This window comes from Stegodyphus dumicola, chromosome 4, assembly GCF_044657685.1.
Source record: "Stegodyphus dumicola isolate Sdum_Otavi_A_Nest chromosome 4, ASM4465768v1".
In the NCBI taxonomy this organism is placed as follows: Eukaryota; Metazoa; Arthropoda; class Arachnida; order Araneae; family Eresidae; genus Stegodyphus; species Stegodyphus dumicola.
The window spans coordinates 139,300,662-139,315,971 of NC_140771.1; the positions used below are offsets into that span (position 1 = coordinate 139,300,662).

Genomic DNA, 15,310 nt, shown 5'->3' on the forward strand with positions numbered 1-15,310 from the left:
TCTCCACCGATGGCTCTAGAATTGTTGATAATATGGGATATATATTTGTTCTACTGGAGGATGATTTTGTTAAATATCAGTTGAAAGGAAATCTTAACAATATAAACAGCATATTCTAAGGAAAAGCATTAGCAATTGTTAAAACAATTGAATATAGTGTAAACAACAGTATTGCTCATTTAAATACCTATACTGATAGTATGTCAGTACTTTTTACAATTTAAAATTATTCCCAGTTATCATCATTATTTCACAAGATTCAGCATTTGTTACGAAGCAACAAAAATATTCGCATCAATATTTGTTGGGTAAACATTCATGCTTTGGCAATAAGTTCGTAGATCAGTTATCAAGAGAGACCACTCAAAATTATAATTCGTAATATGTTGTCATTTCTTGGCCTATATTATAAGGTATTTTCTGCATGTCTTCGTGGTGTAACACTTGACTGGTGGTGGATGATGATTCTTCACCAGCAGGATTTGGCGACTGGGTCTCCTAAGCCCCGGTCGCCTTTAAAAAGGGGAGTATATAAGGTATTTTCTCCCTCCTTTCTGCATGTCTTCGTGGTGTAACGGTAGCTCGTATTCGAGAGGTCCAGGTTCGAGTCTCGGCGCTGGCACTGCTCATTTTTCACGTCTCCAGCATCGAAATAACGTAATGTCTCTACAAAATAATATCTTAAAAAATGCCTCTTGACAGTCTCACTAAAAAAGTGATAAGAGTAGAATTTTTATGAACATGACATCTGCACTTTTAGTTATCTATCAAAATCTTAATCGAATCTATCTAAATCGCAAAATTTTGATTCCGCAGTCATCATGATACTTAACTGGACATGGTCCCTTTGCAACATTTTACTGTAAACATGGATTTATTAATACTTATCCTTGTTTCTATAGATAATAGGATCTTCACATCATTATATAGTGGAATGTCTCTTGACAAAACAATACCATATTAAATTTCTGCAGCTAATCTCATTAGATAGATAGATAAAGATAGATTCCTTTTATGCAAAATCATCTTTTTCTTAAAATTTCTAAAACTATGAAACTACTCTGTGCACAGGGGAAAGATATTTGCCATCTCATTTAAAATTCTAAATACAGTAGTAACATATTTACTTCTTCTTTTAAAACTTCATTATTTTATTTCTAAGCCTACACTCAGTAACTTTATTCTATGAACGTAAGGTGTAAACATTTAATTAAAGACGTAATTTTTTGTATGATCCTTTTTATGAATTTGTGATCGAACTCTAAGCACTCAATGAACTGTGGACTTCATTTCAACAACTTCATTTTTAATGCCATTGCATTTTATTTTAAATTACATGTTTAATCATTTTTTCATGTAAATATGTTTTAAAGTTAATACATATAATTTATCTATTGTACTATGAAAATTTCAATAATTTAGTTATTATTATTTTTAATTAAAATAAATCTAGTTAAGATGGTTGTGGGACAATACCTGTTAATCAATGGTAAAGGCCAGTTGTCCCCCCTCATTGTCACTGAACTGAACTTTGTTGGTGATTAAACTAATGATTGCTTAGCCTGTGGATAAGCTGTCCGTCAAAAACGAAATGAGAAGTTTGTGAGTTTATGAGTTTCATGGCACATAATCTATCATGCACCAGACGAATGATAAAATATTGAATATATACAGATGAAAGATAAAACCAGTATTAAAATATATTTGTGATGATGACATAAGTGACTAATCAACAAAATGAAACTCCAAATGCAAATGGAAGCATAAAGAGTAAAACGCATAAGGTAAAAATACACATTAAAATATTTGGAACATTTATAAAAAGTGCAAAGTAGATCAAATTAAATGATAAAATCCAATCTCTTTTTATGTTAGCATTCACCTCTTTCCCGATCAAACGGTGAAGAAGTACATCATAGCTATTAAAGTATTTAAAACGAAGTTCCTTAAAATAGGGGTAGTCTACTAAAATATAACCAACTGATAAAACAGCTTTGCACTTTGAGCAAGTAAGTTCACTTTCAGCAAATAGGAGATAAGGATGTGCAACTCGACAGTGACCTATTCTAAGACGTTGTAGGATTCTCCACTGTGTAATTCTAAGTTACCGTTGAAAGAATCTTAAGAATTGATAAGCGAATAATCGCTTGAGTTTGTGTGACAGGAAACAACAAGATAGAAGGGTGAAATAACCCGTTATTATTCCAACCAAGTGTAACAGAACTCCGTCTTGGAGTTGTACAATAAAGCCGACACTTGGGCTTGAACTTAAAAGACTGAGAATCAAACTAAACTAATCTTAACTAAAATATAGCCGAAGCTATCAAAATTCTAACAGAGTTGGCCCCTTAATGCTCACTGACTGCGAAGCTATCAAGGGCCTAAAGTACGGCCGAACGTAATAATAGCTTACGAGAGAGTAGCCTAAAAAGGCGGACGCGTGCAGCCAGTATCTGGTATCTCCCTCACTAAGACAGTAGAACTTCGGGGTTAAATACCGCTCTTCCTCATTAGCATTCAGACGTGATTCTAAAACTCGTTCTGGCCGGAAGTGGTAAGTTGAAATTAAGAAGCGATAGGAAATGAAGTTTAACTCAAAATTTAGCTGTTAATAAAATTAACATAATCCTTACAACGTGTTGAAAGAACCCCCTCCCTCCGGCTTCTAGTTTCATTCCAATATTCAACCAGAGGTTTTATAGCTTTGTTGGACTGAGATTCCATAGCTGTTGCCACTAGCACTTTCCTCTTGATAACTTTGCACATGTCACTAAATGAAACAAGCTGGCTGCACATATCAAGAGCGGATTTAGCTGCGATGTCGACCAGCTCGTTTCCTTTTATCCCCATGTGTCCGGGTACCCAACAGTACAAAATCTGATATCCTCGCCTGCACAAGTTTAAGTTTAGCTTAAGAACGTCCACAGTTATTGGGTTGTGGGTGTCTGAATATGATTCTAAGGCTTTTAGCGCACTATAAGAGTCAGTGTAGATAATGAACTGTGTTTAACGCATTTAACTTTTTCTGCCGCAGGTAGATATATAAAATAGAGAATAATACAAGGATGTTAATTTGAAGGTTAGCATTGAGCAAGCCTTATGCAAGAATCTACCCTCCGTGTAATTTCCTATCACAAGGGAAGCTCCGACATGATTGGCTGCTTTTGAACTGTCTGTGTACATTCGCGGTATAACTGTTGTATTTTTGCCTGTGCTCAAGGAAAAGCTGATTGTAGATGATATCGTTAGTATTTACTTTCCTGAATTGGTGAAAAACATTAAGGAGTTGTATTTGTGAATTCTTCCAAGGCGGGATATCAAAGTGCTTTACAGATTGAGCATTTATATCGGATAACCCATACTCATCAATGAGTGATCGGACTCTTATGAAAAAATAAGGCTCGCAGGATGACCGTGCTTCAAATAGGCGATCAAACATGTGATTTTGCAAAGTGATCTCAGCAGGATGTCCTGAATATGATTGTATATTGAAATAATGACAGAGACAATTATCGCGCCTTAGACGGAGGCATGGTTCAAAATTGTCCACAAACAGACTTTCTAAAGGAGATCATGTCCTTAAAGCCTGGTGATGAATAGGATCTAGTTTCAATAACACAGAAGGTCGTGCTGAGCAGTAAACCACTGAGCCGTAGTCCAATTTAGTACGGATGAGACTCCTGTAAATATCTAGCATAGCGCAACGATCTGCACCTCAAGAGGTATTTGCCAAGACTTTAAGAAGATTTAATGCTTTAAAGCATTTATTCCTCAAATATAGTACATGGGGGATAAAGATCAGTTTACGATTGAATACCATTCCTAGGAATTTTACTTCTGAATGAACAGGAATCAATGACCCATCAATATACAGTTCAGGCTCAGGATGCACATTCCGCTTTCTGCAGAAATGTACGCAAACGTTCTTCTGGTTTGAGAAAGTGAATCCATGTTGATTTGACCAGCTCATGATTCTATTAATTGCAATCTGCAACTGTCTCTCTATATGCCTCATGTCCGCTCCTTGACAACTTATTTGGAGGTCATCGACATACAATGTACCAGAAACAAAAGGGGAAGTTCTTTTAAAACAGAATTTATTTTTAAGCTAAATAATGTTCCACTTAAAACACTACCTTTAGGAGCTCCTTCTTCCAGGTAAAAGACCTTGAGCAACACAGAAGCATGTCTCACTTGGAAAGTTCCAGCCTTCAAAAAATTAAATATGAAAATTGGCATGTTACCACGCAAGCCACAATCATAGAGATCCCGAAGAATTCCATATCTCTAGGTCCTGCCAATATGCCTTCTCCATATAAAAAAATATTGAAACTGAGTGGATTTTTTTTACAAAGGCTTCGCAAATGCTGTTGACCTGTCCTTTCGGAAACCACGCTGATAGGCGGAGATTATACTATTTTTCTCCAGATAGTAGACAAGGCGGTAATTTACCATTTTCTCAAATAATTTGCAAATGCAACTTGTAAGTGCGATCGGCCGGTAGTGTGAGGGATTTCTTGGATCCTTACCTGGCTTAGCAATAGGTATAATGATAGCCTTCTTCCATGTACTGGGGATGATGTTCTCTTTCCACACTCTATTGAACAGACCAAGATGGACATTCAATGAATTATAGGAAAGATGCTTTATCATGTCATAAGTAATTGCATCAGGACCTGGACTAGACCTGTGTGTTTTCATGAGGGCTCTTTTTAGCTCAAACATAGTAAAATCCAATTGTACGAGTATGACTTGGATTTGGGAGAATTGAACACAATTGGAAGTTTCTCGGAGCGTAGCTTGATAGAAAGAAATGCTCGTGGATACCTGTTGCTGCCAGAGACTGCAGGAAAACTCTCACCAATTGTATTTGCAATTTTTTCTATGTTGCTTATCACTCTGCCATCGTTTTTCCAAAATGTAAAGTGAGTGGTTATTGTACATTCCGGTTGCTTTCCTTACTCTGTCCCACACTCGTTTATTTGATGTATAGGATGTGATTGTTGACACATAGGATATCCAAGAATCCCTCTGGCATTGCCTTTTAACTCTTCTTGCATTTGCTTTGGCTTTTTTGAAAGCTATTAGATTGGACAATGTAGGATACCGGCAAAACTTTCCCCAAGCTCTTCTTTGCAGTCTTAGTGTCTCTTGGCCCTGTCGGTTTCACCGTGGTTTGGCATATTTTTGTAATCTCGTTGAAGATACAGGAATAGAGCCTTTTTCTGACTGAATAATGACCTCGGTAACAGTTTCCATTGCATTATCTATAGGTAAGTCCCTCACCATTTCATCTGAGAGCTCAAAAGGAAAACGATCCCATTTCGCTTTCTCCAGAATGAAGCGTGCAGGTCTAGATATAGGGTTTACCTCTTTATCTGCAAAGGTTATAAAAATTGGAAAATGGTCACTGTCGTGTAGATCATTTCTGACATTAAACTTGCAAAATGGAAGCAGAGATGTTGAACAAATAGCGAGGTCAATGCTGTGAAAGGTCCTCGTAGGCTGTTGGAAGTATGTATGCTCTCCGTTATTAAGGAGACAAAGAGAATTGTCATTGATCATTTTTTCAATTTGCCTACCACGTGGGTTTCTGTCTTTACTTCCCCAAAGAGGATTGTGACCGTTGAAATCTTCAATAAGAATGAAAGGAACAGTTCGCTCATCAATTAAATTATTTAAGTCCTGCTGCTGAATGTGTTCTCTGGAAGGCAGGTATATCGAACACACTGAAATTAACCTTCGTGTACTACCCTGCATAGCAACATCTTGGAGGGAAGTTGAAAGAGAGAGAATGCTTGAAGGATAATCAAGCGAGGTGAGTAGACCTATGCCTCCGCTAACACGTTCATTAACTGGCTGATCTTTTCTGACAAAACAATATTTCTGAAGCTTCAGCAGTTGTTCAGGTTTCACAAAGGTTTTCTGAGCTGCAAAGCAGATAGGATGATGTGGGCTAATTAGTTCTTGTATATGAAAATTTTTTTGAAGCCATGACAGTTCCAAGAGATAATGGTGGCCATTATGACTGCTTATTTCGTCTGTGTTGCTTTTTTTGTCAGACGTGGGAGAAGATGTCTTGGAATTTCCATTCCGCCCTCCACGTGCATCTCGAAATCTATGCCTTCAGAGCTTAAGTTTTCAGTAGAGATGATGCTCTGGTTTGTTGGTTTTGTATTTGGTTTATTTTCAGATTTTTGTGATGTTTTCGTATTTATTGTTTCTTTAGTATCTTTTATGTTCTTAAGAATTATCATAATTTTGGTGTCTCTACCAGGGGAGCTTGTTTCTGCATAGTCATATCTGTTGGGTGCCTATTGATTTAGTGCTTTTAACAGCTTTGGCGTATGACATATTTCGTTCCAGCTGCATGCTTGACACTATTTTTCTAGCTTCTGGATAAGTAATATTTTGCGTTACCTTGACAACCTGAACTTGCTTCTCAGCTTTCCACTTTTCGCAGGATCTAGAAATTTCGGTGTGGTTTCCCTTGCACTTAACACACAGTGGCTCAGAAATGCAGTTTTCACTGTCGTCGCCCTCTACAGAACATCGAGCACATGTAGGACGACCACGACAGGAAAACTCCGAATGGCCAAAACGCTGGCACTGGTAACATCGCATTGGGTTTGGAATATAAGGTCTTACAGGACACCATAAGTAACCGGCCTTTATATTCTTTGGCAAATCAGGAGTCTTAAAGGTCAGGATGACGTCCTTTTTCAATCAGCTGATCTTTTTTACGCATCTTGATTCGCTTAGCAGCACACACATTCTGATGCGGGAGTTTAGAGACAAATTCTTTATCCGAGACGGAAAGAAGATCACTCTTTGAAATCACTCCTTGGCAGTGATTCAGTGTCTTATGCGCTGAGGCACAGACTTCCACACTCCCAAGTTTGGTTTAAGCAAAGAAGAGCTGTAGATTGGAAGAAGCAGTTTCAATTAAAAGGTCTCCAGAACGCAGTGGTTTTACGTTTTTTGGTTGTCCTGCATATGACTATATGTATTTTTGATTCAGAAATGGTGATATATTTTTAAGCTGTCCAGTAGAGTTGTTTATGACTATAAAACGAGGTTGACTATTAGGTAAACTAACATTAGCATTTTCACTAGTTTTCTCTTTTTAAATGCATAATTATGTTCATCTGAAGTGCTTAAATTTGATTGAGCCATATTTGAAAGAGAAAAGATTCGAGTCCGACAGCCCCGTCCACCACGAAGCCCAATAAGGGAACACAGATTCCTGCGTTAGGGCTAGCCAAACCTATACACATTATGAAGCCCCCAAAGTCAGCTCTCCCGAAAGCTTATCCCCAAGCCACGTCCTTGAGGACAAGCGACCAGCCGATTGACACTAGCGGGGACAACTAAGTGCCTCCCGTTTCAATCCGAAGCCAAAGCACTGTGTTCGGGACAGTACCTCGCCCCATTCAATCAGTAAGATTTTAGAAAAAGTAATTCTGCAACGCCTTAATTTCCACATGTGCAGGAACAAGACTATAAACGAAAAACAATATGGCTTCTGCGCAGGAAGGTCCACAGACAATGCCTTAAAACAACTGCTAGATAACATAGAGCAGAACAAAGACATCAATTTGGACACACTGGGTATTTCGTTGGACATCAAAGGGACATTCGACTCGTTGTGGTGGCTAGACATAGTCGAATGCCTAGACATCATCAAATGCCCAAAGGAAATCCTGAATCTTATACGCAGCTACTTGCAGGATCGTTGGATACAGGTTACAACGGACAATTATGCACTCAAACTCAAGTTGGAAAGATGTTCCCTAAAGAGGAACCCTGGAGTTCCCAAGAAGGAACCCCAGGGTTCCTGCTTGGGACCTACACTTTGGAATCTTGTAAGGAACACAGCTTTTGCGCTCTATGACCAACAGCAAGGAGTGGGTATCCAGGCGTACGCAGACGACTTTTTATTGGTCATTTCTGGTAGCACGGACATTAGGTTAAAGGCACAAAACGCAATCAATACTTTTGCAAGCTGGGCAAATCAGCACAAATTAAATAGCTCAGCAGATAAAACTAGACAACTGTTTATATGTAGGCATGGAGAGCGAAATAGGATTCCCAACATTAAGCTAAATGGAGTCTCTATAAAAAGGTCACTGACCTTAAATATCTAGGTATTATATTTAACAATAGGCTTTCCTGGGTACTACATATTAAAGAGCTTAAACAGAAAATAAATCAACTTGGTTAGAACATCAGGACCTCATAGGGGCACTCCAATCACTATGCTCAAAAGCTGGTACAGAACAATCTCAGAAAAGATCATATCATATGGGGCTGCCATATGGGGAAGGAAGCTTTTCACCATACAAAGAATGCAATTTTTGATCATATGCAAAGGTTATAGAACATCCCCAACTGCGGCACTGCAAGTACTAGCGGGTATCCCTCCACTGGACCTTCTAGTGGAGAGAGAATCACTATTAGTATGGACATTGCGCCTAGAAAATAACGTAACGTGGAAAACGACATTCTACCGTACAGACTATGAGAAGCGCAAGCCGATCATGCTTGGACACCCTGCAGATACTGATTTATCGCACACAATATACATGCAATACACGCCGCCAAATGAGAAGGCATTTGCTATTTATACAGATGGCACAAAGACGGAGAAAGGCACAGGCTGCGCCTACTGTGTACTCCAAGAAGGAGAAACGGTTAAAACTTGGGAAAGACGACTGCAGACAAAAATACCGTCTTTCAGGCAGAGCTTCTTGGATTAAAAGCAGCCATCAATTTGGCATAATATCAATTAGGACTAAAGGTCAACATATATAGCGACTCTGCCTCAAGTTTGGAGTCCATCCGAGGGCACAAGACAAGGCGTCCTTTAGTGCAAGATATTCAGAAAATTCTTCTAAGTATCCCACCAGATAACATACCTATCCTGATCTGGGTTCCAGCTCATGTGGGTATTACTGGCAACGAAGCGGCGGACTTGCTTGCGAAATCTGCTGCCAATGACTCCAGTAGATTGGAAAACGCAGTAAGTGTTCCGCAGTCCTATTTAAAAAAATAACGCTCGATTGTCTTTTACAAGAATGGCAGAAAAGATGGGAAAGGGAAAGCACAGGGAGGAGAACCTACAAGTTTTTTCCAAAAGTCACGTGCTCAGTTAATACATACAGCGGAGCACAAACTCAATTCTACACTGGCCATGGTCCTTCCCACATTATCTTAAGAGATTCGGCATACGAGCATCAGAATTGTGTGAATGTGGTGCGGTAGGTGATGCAGATCGCTTCCTCTTCAACTGCCCACAAACCGATAAACTGCATTTAAAAATGCCAAGCAGTGAATACTGGCCGCAATAGGCGGAGAATACCTGCGGCAACAAGCAGACGAAAACTAAAATAGAGGAGGTAATCAGGCTGTGCTCAGCAAAGTACTAAGAAATTCTCCCCCTTCTTTGAGAATTGTATCCTCGCAGTATAATTTTAATAGCAATTCAAAATACAACAACAACTGTAAATCAACACTAGAAAAATAGCTCACCCCGTAGAATAATAAGAGAGCAAAACTATTGTAATGTAAGCATATTATTATCCAATTTGTATGTACTTGATAAAAATAATATTGCAAAGCAGTTTAAATGATATTGAAGATCCAGTCAATGTGTAAATGAATTACAAGTTTAATTATATTATCTCAGTAAAAGTATTGTAAATATGAATTCATATAATGTTTAAATGTACACATAGCTGTCCTGATTTTATGTATCTATCATATGTAACTTGTACAAGACAATGATTGTAGTCAACATATCTGTGCTTATACACAGACCTTGTATGCCCATGTAATATTTATACGTATATTTTTACACGGAGGAAATATTCCCTTCTGCAGAATGACTATTAACACTGTAAGACTTTTACAACAAAGTCAGGTCAGTGGTTATCTCAGGCGGCGCTCAGTACCTCGCCCCTCAACTACCAGGACCCTTCTTTCCAGCCTTACGGGTCACAACGTACGGCAAACGCGTAAGTGGTTTTCTCACTGTGAGAAACTAGAAACAAAGAGATGTATTAGAATTTCACTTTGAGCTCAAACCTCCGATAAAGGAAAACCACAAGGGTAGAAGGAAAGAAATTAGCACAGATAAGGAGAGATAAAAAAAAAGAAAGGAGGAAAGATCACTAGGGCTCCAGGATCGTGACCCCCGTCTCCCCAAGAAGACCATCCCCTGAAGGGCTAGGGTACCTCGGGATTGCCCCACCCGTACTCACAAAAGTGAGAATTTTTTCCTAGAAAAGCTTCTATTCTGTTCGTTAAAATTAGCATCAATTGTAAGTTGTTGCTCATAATTCATTGTCTTTCGATTGTTTTAAGTTTCCTAAATTTCGCAAAATAAAATTTATTTCTAAACATTCTAATAATCTGAAACAAAGCACTTTTTGTATGAAATATTCACTCTTTTCAGCTGCTAATTGCAACAAAGAAAAAAATTCAATACAAATATGAGACCAAATAAAGAAGGAAATATTGAAATTAATAATTTAAGGAATAAGTGATATCGTTAATAGTTACATATAGGTTATGAAATCCATTTGGAAACAAAATGAATATCTTTGAAGCTAAAATAAAGAAATAAAAAAGAGTTTTCATTTGAAAGGCACATCATAATATTTTTTCATTTCGTGTATTTAAAAGCAAATACGAAAAATATATAGTTGTGAATCATGACATTCTCAAAAGGATTATCTAAGTAAAAAAAATTCAGGGCTGTTTAAAAGGAATAAAAAGAGGCATTTGGCACTTCAGCATCAAGATTTCATATAGTATTTTTATTTTTTTGCAGCACGGTATCCATTTCACTTTAGCAACGGAGCATAGTTAAAGTGAATGTGACTGCTCCATCATTCAAAACTGCTTGTGTCAATCCATGGTGGAGGAACTTCTAATCACTCCGAAGCAAACGTTTGAGTGGATTTATCACAACGTAAAATGTAACCTCAAATACCAATATAAATTACATATGTAATAATAAATCCATTTGTAAATTTCAGGCCCATCATTACAAAGACTCAAACCTGTAATGGAATATGACGATCTAATATTTAAAATTTTGTATTTCACATATTTACTAAACTAATTTCTAATCCATAGCTTTCTCTCAGAACAAATGACACAAAGCATTCGGATAAATGCTTTATTGTAGCTCGAACGTAATAAACTACTCAATAAATTTGGATGTCTTGAAAAGCAAATAATGGAAACAAAAGCCATGAATACTTTTTTTTTTTATTCTGGAGGTTTGAAATCTTTTTTCAACTAATTTATATTTATGTGCAATTTTAATGAAATAACGATAATTGTAATATTACGCGAGTCTACCAAAAATTCGAATCCAAATAGTAAATAAAAAAATTTCATAAATGTTAAAAAGATCTTTCACTTTTATTTTAATAGGAGAGATAATTTAATCTTTGAACCTTTGAATATACTGAATATCACATGTTTTTTGTTTTGCAGGAGCTTGTGTATGCGCTGAAGGTATTCAACTACTTTTTTACTGCTGTCTTCATTCTTGAAGCAGCAATGAAAATTGTTGCCTTAGGATTGCGCAGATATCTTTCAGATCGGTAAGCCCCGCTTTCGTTCCTTTTAGGAAGACTATTGCAAATTTATAAATTTATCCAGTGAAATGTTAGTTTTTAAGCATTTTTATAATTTTATGCATTGTTTTTATTCTGTTATTTATTTATTTGGCTCATTTTGTGTAATAGAGTTTTGCATTACACTGCAAATCTTAGGATTCTGAATATATGGACGATTGAATTATAAATATATCTCATTTTGAACTGAAATATAGGAAGAAACTCTGCTGATATTTTGTAAACTATCAAAATGCACCTGTTTGCAGTTCTATATTCGAATTTTATTGGAGACGATATTCATCCTATCTTTGTTCTTTCCGTTAAGATATTTCTTAAAAATAAACTCGTATGAGTTATATTTATTTTGTGAGGTTCCTTTAATTTGAATACCCGCTATTTTCTATAAAATTTCAGTTTCTTCCTGCTCGTCTGGCATGGTTATTATAAAAGCGTTATGAGCCAGTAACCGCGCAACAATATCTTTGTTTTGTTAACGTCAAACACATATTATCAAATGAAAATGCTTAAAATGGACAAACTGATTGAACATACTTTAAATGTTATAAGAGAAAGGGTTTCATTAGTAGAATGAAGTAACACAGTATACAAGAAACTTGTATAGATGTTCATTCTACTCATGGAATTCTTTATTCTTTTGTATAATAGCAAGTAATGTGTTTTTGTGTTCAGATCACATCTGAGTAATAGTTTACTTCATTTATCAAAGGGTTAATACAAACCTTTTTATTCCTTTATTTTTTACATTTATTCGTCAATTACTATACTGTGCTACTATTTAAGTTACATTCCCTAATTAGAATAAAGAAGAAATGAAATGATTTTACAATGGGAATTTCAGTAAAATTATCACAGAAATCCAAAGCTCTGCGAAGAAATTAGGGAAAGATTTCTTCTTGGCGACAAAATCTTCCTTCTGTAATTTGTTGCGAGTAAATCTAAAAGAAAGAGTGAGATATAGTAATTACTTAATTGTAAGGCATTACCTGTGATTCTTAGCAAATTATTCATTAATTCGTCTGGTGTCTTTTTGATGTAAATTGTGATTTCTTTTCACTTGTGTGCGACAGAAAGATCAGATAACATTGATTCATTAGTTATCTTTCTTGTGCTTTTGACCATTTGCTTTGTGGATCATTAGGACTAGTACTTAAGTTTTTAGAATCTTATGATACCAGAATCGGCAGCTTTCGAACGCTTATATAAAATTTGAACACTCTCATGAATATTCACAAATATGGAAGAGAAAATTTATTAAAAGTTTTATGCGACGTTATTTTGAAGTTAATAATTTAGCAACAAAAGATGGATTCAAGTCGAAAGGTTAAAGGGTTATGATTTATTAGACTATCGATAAATGTTTGAAGCTACAAAAATATTTTCATCGAACAAATTAGACTCTGAGTGATAACACAAATAAACAATTTAGAAGTAGTTTAGAGAATGGATTGAATTGGCACACAGTTTAACTCATACTCAAAGGGAGGTTCGTGTCAAGTGGTGGATGAAATAAAACTCAAGTCTAAATTACGGGCGCTGTAAAATATGTCTTCTACATTGCATTAGATGATGGATTTATTCCCCAAATCCATAATATACTTCGTTTAGGTATTTCCAGATGAACCAAATCTCATAACCGTTCTTCTTTCCCAAAATGCTTAACAAATATTTTTATTGTTATTATTTATTTATTTATTTAGCCATGGGAACATTTCTTTCTAGAATCGTAGAACAGTAAATTATAATTGATATGCAGCAATTTATCATTCAGAAACGATAGCTGAACTCAGGGAGGGTGGGGAAAGGGGCAATGTTACAGCATTCTGCATCTTACAAACGGAAGGTCACATACTACATGTCTCTGTTGCCACTTATTTGAAGCAACCAGTTAATTTCGTAATAATAATGATCAACAAGTTTTCCTACCTAGCGCCCAAAACAGTTTACAGCCTAGTCTTTATTAAGAAATGCAGGTCTTTGAATTATTTTATTTTAAATATATTATAAAAAGACGCTTTTGAATATTTGGGACATGAAAGAAGTATTACTATTACAGGTATAGGATTCAATTCTGTCCCTAAACCACTGCTCTTGTTACTTAAAAGTACTTATTTTTGCAGGCGAAAAATTGTGAAAGTTTTCTTTTACAGCTCACCAGCAGCGGAACTGTAAAACCGCTGAATACTGGTAATTCCGTCTCGGCTCAAATCCTGACGAATGGTTTGATTGAATGCGAGTTTCCGTGGTTTTTCCCATGTGAAATGTGATTACGAGCTAGTTTTTCTTAAAAGGTTCTTCTGGAAGGTATCTTTGCTCGTACGCAAACGGTCATTAAGTGTTTTGCCATAATCTAATAATCCAATACAATCCTTTTTATAGGAAAGTAAATGCTAGTGCATTCCTTTAAAGGAATACTTTTTCTATTTTTTGTTTTTTTCAGTCACTTAACTGGCTCCGTCCCCATCTAATATCAGTATGAGGTGGGAAAGAAAGTAGTTTGATGTCACTGCACTTCGAGTTCTGGTTTATTTTGTAGTTTTAGTGTTTTATGAAATTTTTCAAAAATTTTGGGACTATTTACTATTAAGTTACAATATTATAAAGCATTATCTTAGTTGATCAATATTGTCAATTATTGTCGTAATCTGTAATAATAACGTCATTGTGAATTGTTTCAAAAAATAGCAATGTTGTGAACTATAATAAACATCCGACATTGTCAATTATAATCAACACTCTTCTTCTTTTGCTATTTTTCTGTGATTTTTTAAAGCCATCGAGGAACTTTTTTCTTTTCAAGGAGATCTTGAACAATTCTTTTACATTACACACTCCTTTTCCTCTTTTACATTCTAAACTTATAACACACCCTTTTGTCTATTTTTGTATATTAATGGACGTGTAGGCTTTGGAAAAAAGGATGACTTTATGCAGTACAGTCAGTTTTAAAGGAAAAAATTTCAACTTACTTTTCTCTCCCACTAAATCATAGAATCAAAGATTCTGCTTTCTATTTTAATATTTCTTAGTCGGTTTCTAAATATAATATATATTCTGGTGTTCCTTATTCTATGGCAATGGATAATGTCAAAAGTAAATACTTCTCGATTCTTGGTTACATATTACACTGACAAATCTTACGCTAACAATAATGAAAACTCTAGAATTAGAATTTTCTATAAAATACTTATTTTTAAATACTTATTACCGAAAACTATTTTTACTACGGAGTAAAGGCTGTAAATATTGTTTAGAACACTTATTCTTCATAATCCTCCTCAAAGTCTGTGGGCTGCTCTGACTCTAAAGCAGCTATTCCAGGTATTGCAAATTAACACAAGCCTGTAACTGATCATAAAGTTAAGGAATGCCAGATTTTCTTGGGCTGGTTCTTCGAATGTCACAAGAAAACTAATTCCAGTGGATTTCCTCTCACTGCGGAATATCTCTTAAACAGGCTTTTCAAAGAAGTGAAATAAGCATAATTAAATATACATTACAGTTAAATACGCGCAAATGTTTAATTTATTAAGGAGAATGTTAAACTACGTACAGTTTTTTGTTGATTTCTCCTTAAATTTTCGTTTTATTTTCGCTACATTTAAATAAGGTAGAAGATAGTAATTAATGACTGCAGAAAAATCGATCTCTTATTTGGT

The 15,310-nt window shown here is 35.9% G+C and overlaps 1 protein-coding gene across 3 annotated transcripts in view; it reads left to right on the forward strand.

The window, feature by feature from the left end:
- The window catches only part of LOC118190875 (voltage-dependent T-type calcium channel subunit alpha-1H-like), a 401,335-nt gene that overhangs the window by 333,429 nt on the left and 52,596 nt on the right, over positions 1-15,310 (forward strand). For all 3 annotated transcript variants that reach the window (XM_085815548.1, XM_085815546.1, XM_085815545.1), the window contains exon 27: positions 11,509-11,618. In XM_085815548.1, the coding sequence (XP_085671674.1) occupies positions 11,509-11,618 (110 nt within the window). The remainder of the gene's footprint in view (positions 1-11,508; positions 11,619-15,310) is intronic.